This window comes from Zingiber officinale, chromosome 6B (genome assembly GCF_018446385.1).
Source record: "Zingiber officinale cultivar Zhangliang chromosome 6B, Zo_v1.1, whole genome shotgun sequence".
In the NCBI taxonomy this organism is placed as follows: Eukaryota; Viridiplantae; Streptophyta; class Magnoliopsida; order Zingiberales; family Zingiberaceae; genus Zingiber; species Zingiber officinale.
In genome coordinates this window covers 94,295,543-94,303,674 of record NC_055996.1, presented here as the reverse complement: position 1 = coordinate 94,303,674, position 8,132 = coordinate 94,295,543, and the positions used below count along the sequence as shown (strand labels likewise).

At 41.5% G+C, this 8,132-nt stretch overlaps 1 protein-coding gene across 2 annotated transcripts; it reads left to right on the top strand.

The window, feature by feature from the left end:
• Window positions 1-131: 131 nt before the first annotated feature.
• LOC121990434 (GATA transcription factor 9-like) lies at window positions 132-2,208 on the top strand. 2 transcript variants are annotated; one of them, XM_042544567.1, is made up of 2 exons: window positions 132-573; window positions 1,206-2,208. In XM_042544567.1, exons 1-2 carry the CDS (start codon window positions 253-255, stop codon window positions 1,917-1,919), a joined length of 1,035 nt encoding a protein of 344 aa, XP_042400501.1. In that variant the 5' UTR covers window positions 132-252; the 3' UTR covers window positions 1,920-2,208. The 2 variants fall into 2 exon arrangements, with proteins under 2 accessions (XP_042400501.1, XP_042400500.1); XM_042544566.1 differs by having other exon boundaries at window positions 1,203-2,208.
• Window positions 2,209-8,132: the final 5,924 nt, after the last annotated feature.

Here is an 8,132-nt window from a genome sequence, read left to right as displayed (position 1 = left end):
CATTAATTCGAGGGCTAATGGAGTTCCGAAAGTACCCTCGTTCGCCCGTAACTGGCGCGGGTTTATGGTCCGTTATTTTGCGGAAAGTATGAGGAAAAATGTGGACGGTATTTTGGGTAGAGAGAGGTTACTAGATGATGGCACTCGGACCATTAGGTGAAGAAAAGAGGCTCTCTTCTCTCGCCGGTAATTTCCTTTCGTTTCTGATCTCGATCGGTCTTTAAACCCTAATTAATTCAGAGCATAAAATTAATGGAAGCGCCGGAGCTCTTCCACGCCGGATTCTGCCTCGCCGGGAACCCGCATTGCTCTCCGGAGAAGGCCAGCGGTGGGGGTGAGCAGTTCGTCGTCGAGGACCTGCTGGATTTCTCCAATGACGAGGCCGGGTGGATAATCGCCACTGCGGGGGAGGAAGGCGCCGGATCCGATGGCGCCGCTGGGAATTCCACCGACTCATCCACCGTCACGGCGGTGGACAGCTATTGCAATTCCTCCTTGTCCGTTCGTGATCACAAGGACGCCCTCTGTCGGAACGCCGTCTACGCCAGCCTCTCAGGCGACTTCTTTGAGCCGGTGCCTCCTTATACTTCTCGCTTGTTTCTCTAAAATTGAACCCTGTTTATTATTTCTGTCCTCATTTATGGTCATAACTTCGTGCAGAATCGAATTCCTTCAGTTTTTTTATTGGAAAAAGAACGACGATGTGAATTGAGTTGGTTTTTTTTTCTCGATAACATTTTAATTTCTTTCCAGCTGATTTTCCGTGATTATTCATTCATTCTTTCGAATTTCGAAATGTTTGTTTCTAGGAGGAGAAAAATTAAACGCCATGCAGTTGGAAGTGAGAGAGAGAGAGAGAAAGAGCAATTATATATGTTTCATCTTTCGAACAATTTTTCAGATGAATTTGTTTACAGAGGTTGCAAATGGAATCATCTGTCGCTGGCAGATTCCTCTTTCAATTAGGTCTTAATTTTAGTTCTGTTTCTCTTATCGAGCAGCCAAAACTGAAACGATGGAAGAAGAAACGATCCTGCTGATCAACCTACTCATAGTAATAATTTTGGTTCGTCATACCTGCTATCTGCTTCGTACCATGAACAAAATTCTGCCCTCGAAATGGGATTTAGGGAGAGGAAAGGGCAAACGTTTTTTTTTTTTTTTTTTTTGTGAGTGAAATTGATTTCCTATTATGAATGCAGCAGTACGACGCGATGGCGGAGTTGACGAAGCTCGAATACGAATGGGCATTGTCGTCCGATGTTGTGGAGGATTCTTTCTCCAGCGAAGATCTGCACAAGCTTAATCTCATCAACGGCGTCAATTCCACGGCCTCCTCCTCGTCCACCACCACCACCATCGCCGCCGCGAACACCTTCCAGGACGGCCAAGTATCCACCTTCCGGCCCGAGGTCCCTGGCAAGGCGCGTAGCAAGCGCTCTCGCGTCGCCCCCGGTAATTGGTCCTCCCGCCTTCTTGTCCTGTCTCCCTCGGAAGAGAGTGCGGCTTCACCAGACTCGGAGCTGATCGTGCCGTTCAGCACCGTCTCCCCCAAGAAGGTCACGAAGAAGAAAGAGACGTCAGAGGGGGCCGCAGCTTCGGACGGTCGCCGGTGCCTCCACTGCCAGACCGATAAGACGCCGCAGTGGCGGACGGGACCAATGGGCCCCAAAACACTATGCAACGCCTGCGGCGTCCGCTTCAAGTCAGGCCGCCTCGTGCCGGAGTACCGCCCGGCATCCAGCCCCACCTTCATCGTCTCCCAGCACTCCAATTCCCACCGCAAGGTCCTCGAACTCCGCCGTCAGAAGGAATTCCAGCAGCAACTTACCTCCCCCGCCACCGCCCTCTACGACCCCCCACCGGCGGCTCTACCGAGCGGCTTCTTGATACACGGCCCGGACATCCACCTCATCTAATTACCGCAGGACCAATTAACCACTCGGGAATTTACTTTTCGTAGGCATTAATTTGTGGAGATTTAGACTTCACGATTTGCTCTATGATTTTTTTTTTAACAGCATTCTAATTTTTCTTTAATATCTTCTTTTTACAGACGTTCCAATATTAATTTAGGCGATTTTAATTCGTATATGTTTTTTTTCAAATAATCAATCTTGAGAAATTGAAGAAAAGAGTAAAAGAATTAGAATGGGAGAAGCCCATCGGGATTCCGCATAATTTAGCTGGCGAGGAGCCCTGCACTCACCACAGATAATGCCACAGAGTACTCCACAGTGCGGGCACAGAAACTCATGGGTTCGACGAAACAGCGTCTCTCATTGGTACGTACAGATTATTAGTTTCATAAATAAAAAATTTCAAAAATTAGACGCAGGATATTGCATTAATGTTCGTGTCCCCGTGATCCCAGGCACCTGTTGTTGATCGTAAATAGCATTGGCAAAATAACAAGTTCAGCACATGGCTCTGTTAAAAAAATAGTGGACGTCACGTCTTGGGACACGTGCGGGGCATACGACTTCTCGGATTCTGCGTCAAGTCCGGTTGCATGTGGAGGAGCTGAGGAAGCGATATGCGACGCATCTTCTGCCATCCTAATTTTTAAATTGGTCCTGAATGGCGCATATATATTGCACCAAAAATATGATTTAGTCCTTCCCATGAAAGTGCGATTAGTACCAAACAAAAATAAAAATATGTAGGCCACCGTTCTATTCAAAATGATAAAAGTAGAAATGTGAAAGAAAAGGGAGGGAAGATTCTTGAGAGTTTTTTTTAAAAAAAATTCAAAGAGCGCACTTAGTCTATTGTATTTTATTTTGGGTGGATAACTTTTATATTTTAATTATCTATGATAACATATTCTGAATAGCCTCCTCTTTAACTTCTCCCTCTTCTAAGCACATCACCTCCAACTATCGATCATCATTGTTGGCCACTCTGTTGCTCTGCCACCTTTAGGAGTCGCCAACTATAGCTTGGCTTAGCTGCATTGATGCCATGATCTAGAATTACAATGTTTGCATTCTTGATGTTCAAGTAGTATGGGGCGAAGGCATCCAAGTTGAGCTTGAAGGAAACAAGAATCTCTATAGTATTCTAATCCATAAGAATACAAAATAAATTCATACATTAGGATCTAGTTTTATCAAGAACATAGTAACATAAACATAAAGTGAACAATGGCAAGCTAAATAGAACCCGAATGTAGTAGAAATGCCATCGTCGTTGCATCGTCTATGAATTCTGGAGATCTTGTGAAGAAACAATGGACAAATCTTTCGTAGGGTGTTAAGGTGATGCCATTGTATTCTCCACATCAATGGGATGCAAAGAGATCTGTCAAAATCCCTAACCCTACGAGGATCACACCTTTTTATATGGTGGGATTGAATATGTTATCAGTCCATCATTAATAATACATTCAGATTCAAAGGTTCTACACATATGAACTCACGTCCAATAATCCGAAATCATGAAAACCTTAATTAGATCACCTTATCGGGTTCGTTCCATGACATTATCCCATATGTTATTAAATCAACATGTAAGTCCACATATTAGGAAATTAAATTCAACAATCTCTCATTTGGACTATATGTAATTTTGTGTATAACATACAACCTAAATTCCTTAGTTGGGCTCAAAAAATGCCATAAGATGTAAAAAAAATTTGGTCCATCAATTTGATTGGTATAAGACTTAAATGATCATAGTTACTCTTATATATTGGCAACAAGACCCAACAATAATCATAATACCAATGTCATTAATGATATAGATCAGATGTGAATGTGTAGTATGAGAATTGCATGAAATGTAATCTACACATGTCAATTCTCAACTTGTCCTTCTGATGACTCAAAAGAGTCCTAATTATATTTGCAAACACTTTATGCTTAACTGCGGTAGAAAATCATGATTAAAACCTTATGATTCCAGAAGAAATCCAATATCATATTTACAAACATCATATATTAAACAACACTAGTTAGTAATCATGATAACACTTTATGACTTTAAATAGAGTCTAACATCATATTTACAAACATTATATGTTAAACTGCATGAGTAAATCATGATGATTGTATTCAGAGTGTTAAATGAAATATATATACATGTATCATAAAACTTAAGTTTATATGATAAATAAAAAAATACATTATCCATCAACATAGAGCATCAAAAAAATAAATACAAACTGTCACTAAATGGATAATTCATTTATATGAAGGACTCCCCATACTCATCACATACTAATGAAAAACTTTAGGCAGCAAGGCCTTGGTAAATAGATCTGCCAACATGGAGTTTGTCCAAATATACTCAACGAATACTTGATTACTCTGAACTCTTTCTTTGATCGATAGATATTCTATGTATATGGTTTTTGACTTCGACGAACTGCGATTGTGCTTGGCATAAATTTTAGGCTTTATTATTATAGTTGATCCTTAATGTCCTATCAACGCCATCAACGATCTATAACACTATGATAATGTTCCGTAGTCAAATCCCATGATCGGATACTTCATAGAAAGCTATTAATTCTGTCTCCATATGACTATTAATGTTTGCTAGACGCTTTTCCATGATATAACATTTCCATCAAGCATAAAAATATAGTCCAAAGTGGATCTTCTACTATCCAAGTATTTAGCAAAATCAAAGTCTGAATATTCAATCACCTCTAGATGTTCAGACCTATGATATGTGAGCATAAATCCTTAGTTCTCTATAAATACTGCATTACTCTCTTCACTCTTTTTTATTGCTATGGTCTAAGGTTACTTAAGTATATGTCCAACATCTCTACTATATACGCAATATCTAGATGCGTATAGGCTTGTGCATATATGAGGTTCACATAGCTTATGCATAAGGGAACTTCTGTATTTTTTTATTTCAAGTTCAAGCTATGGACTTTGTTACAAATTAAATTGTTCACCTCTAGACATAGGTATGTCATTAAATGCACAGTTTTACATATCATACCATATAAGTCCCTTTTCAATATAGACCTTTTATGAAAAATCTAAGAATACCCCTTGAATGATGCTTAAAATAAAAAATGCTTCATCAAGATCTTTCATTTCAAAATTTATTAATAGAAATGAATTGATTTCATGCAACTAATTTTTATTATTGTTTACTCACAAAATGTTATCTACATACATGACAAGTATAATAAACTTGCTTCTACTAAACTTGACATGTATGCACTAATCAACAGGGTTTTTCTTAATACCAAATGAAACAATCACCTGATCAAATTTCGGATACCACTAATGTGATGCTTGCTTTAAGCCATAAATGAACTTCTTTAATCTATATATTAGGTGATTTTGAGTCCTCAAACTCAAAGTTCTTCGATTGCATCATGTATATAGTCTCGTCAATTTCTACATTGAGAAATGCAATCTTTATGTCAATTTAGTATAACTTTGAATCAAAATAAGATTCAAGTGCCATGATTACCCTAATAAAGTCTTTCGTCAACACAGGCAAAAGAGTCTCCTTGTAATCAATGTCTTTCTGAGTGAATCTCTTGGCAACAATGCGAGCCTTATACTTTTCGACATTGCATAATGAATCCCATTTGATTTTAAATGTCTATTTACAACCAACAGGTCTCGCTATTGCTTCAGAGAAGCTAACTAGAGTGCAGTTCCATATCCTCCCACTGTTGTAAGAAAGCCTTCTCTACACGTTTGGATTGAGTCCTGTTCGAACATCGTTTCCCTCCTCCATTGGTAAGCACAGGTAACTTAGCTCTTACGTTCTCACTAACTGAGGTCCTTTCTTTTTTACACAGAGGACACCATATTTAAGATCTATGGTATCGAGTCTCTACGGTTGGGGAGGGGTGAAATAGAACTATGAGGTTAGGCCATATTGGCTGATTGAGAGGCTTGGCTAGTCGGATCTTCTAGAGAGGCATCTCGTGGCCGAGCGGGTGGTAGTGTCGCTATAGTTAGAGAGGAGGGAGTGTTAGCCGCAGCCCTATCATCGTCCCAGAAGAAGTTCTAGCCATGGACCTTAAGCCACCCTTACAGCTTAAACGTGTTACGTCAGCTATGCAATCATCCCCTGAATGGCTACCCTCCTACCCACTCAAGGATCCACCCGAGCCTAGGAAAGCACTCTGGCTCATCCTTCTGGGTGGATTCTTTGCTTTCACACCCTCATAACCCGGTTCAAAGGGGAATAGTTCTCGTGGCAAGTGGATCCCCTGTCACCTCCTTAACTCAGGCTTCTTCCTCACCACCGACTATCCAGCCCTTGGAGGCCTCCTCTCAGTTGTCTCACTAGCCAAAAGGCCGCTTACAATTCTCGTCCGCCTTCAATGTGCTGTCCATCTAGGTGAGGGCTTTAGCTTTGTCTTCAGATCCCTCGTTAGTATGCGAGCATGTAGGATTGAGAGGCTTATTAGCTAAGGCCTGGAAAGGCTTGATGACTAGAGTGGTGGATTGCCTGTGGATGGAGTTGGCAGATGAATTTTCCCAAGACTTAACTGTGGTAATTAGTTTTGGTTGTTCCACCCTTGTATATATAGAATGCTGCTAATGATGCCCTTCTTTAGCTTTGGGTGACTGGGATGAGTGTGTCTCAAGCCATGGAGGGACTATAGCATGACAATGAGGCCTTGTAGGGATAAATAATGGAGCTAGAATCTTCTACAGCTACAACCTAGATTTTTGACATGACCGCATTGCAAGAGGCTTGGACACAAGATGACTTGCTAAGTGAACTGAAAAGAAGGTGCAAGAGGCTCGGGAGATGGCTGGCGTTGAGGCAGAAAAGTTGCAAAAACTAGAGGCCACTTTGAAGACAAGAGACGATAGGCACCTGTCGGAAAACACAAGGTGGGTTCAAGTGACGACTGACATGGACGAGAAACCCCTTGAAGCCCAGAACCTTTTCAATAGACTAAGGGAGCTAGAAACTGCCCATGCTTCAACATTGGTAGCGAAGGCTACCGAGCTGGCGACCAACAATCTGCTGGTATCCGACTAGCAGAATAAATTGGACGCTCGAAGGATTGCACTGGAGTCTTTGCGCACTGATTTGGCGGCTACAATGTTTGAGCTGATAGCCTCTAAGTCGGAGCTAGTGGGGGCGACATCTGAGCTAACAAAGTCCCAGGATGAGCTAGTGGCTACTGGGTGGGGGAGGATGAACGTTTTGAGACCAGAAAAACTTCCTACCTTAATTCCCGTGATTTTGGTTTGCGGGTCGGCTCTACTATCAACTAGATGCTCCTTTATGGCGTCGAAGGAGCCATCGTACAACTAAAGGAAGTTGGTTTGCTTGTATATGAGCCTCCCGAGCACTTTTTGGATTGCGAGAGGCTACTGACTGAACTCTTGGATGAAGCCTTTCCAACTTTTAAGTAGCTTTTCAATTGTCCCATATTTCGTACCCTGATCGGGTGTAAAACTTTCCCTGGCCTGTAATTAATCTTTTTTTTCTTATATTTGTCCATCTTTGATACTTGCATTTGTGTGTTGTTTATTCTTAAAAGTGCTCGTGAACACTGGCATGCTTGAGGGGGGATGTTTAAGTCCTTGTCTTCCTAGATGTCGGTCGGGTAATAAGAACCGGCTTATCCTCACGAGTGATGTCATGCCCTGCTTAGGCAACCATCTTTTCTAAAGGTTGGGTGATCAGTAGTTCAACGTAGGACCCTAGACTACTATCGATCAGGTGATAGGTCACATGGAACATCAATGAGTGTTAATTGAACTATGAACTAAGAGTCGGTTGACCACTAAGTACTTGTAGATCTTGCTACCAAACGGTTCGCATAGGGAAATGGTAAGGTTGTCGACAAAGTGAACTGCCTTGCTATGAACTTGATTGAGATTGCATGTTGGGGGCCTATTTCAGACAGGGGCTATGCCGCTAATGATATCCGATCGGCTATAACTGGGCGGTTTAAATAAGGCATTCTGTCCTTATGAAGATCCAATCGACTATAGCAATGTAAATTTAGACAAGGAGGGTTGCTCTTGTAGAATGTTGATAGACTGAAGTTGGTCGGACTTGGTAGATTACAAGCATCATAAATGCAAGAAAAAAAAAATCCTAGGATGGCATGCCTCGCTATTACTTTGCCTTATGTGGTTGTCATAATATCCTTTTTCTAATACCGCCAAATGTCTGTT

Excerpts from the sequence above, each read along its gene's own strand:
- LOC121990434 (XM_042544566.1), top strand. The coding sequence starts at position 253 with ATGGAAGCGCCGGAGCTCTTCCACGCCGGATTCTGCCTCGCCGGGAAC. Across the intron at positions 574-1,202 it reads CAGGCGACTTCTTTGAGCCG|CAGTACGACGCGATGGCGGA; the intron begins GTGCCTCCTTAT and ends TTATGAATGCAG.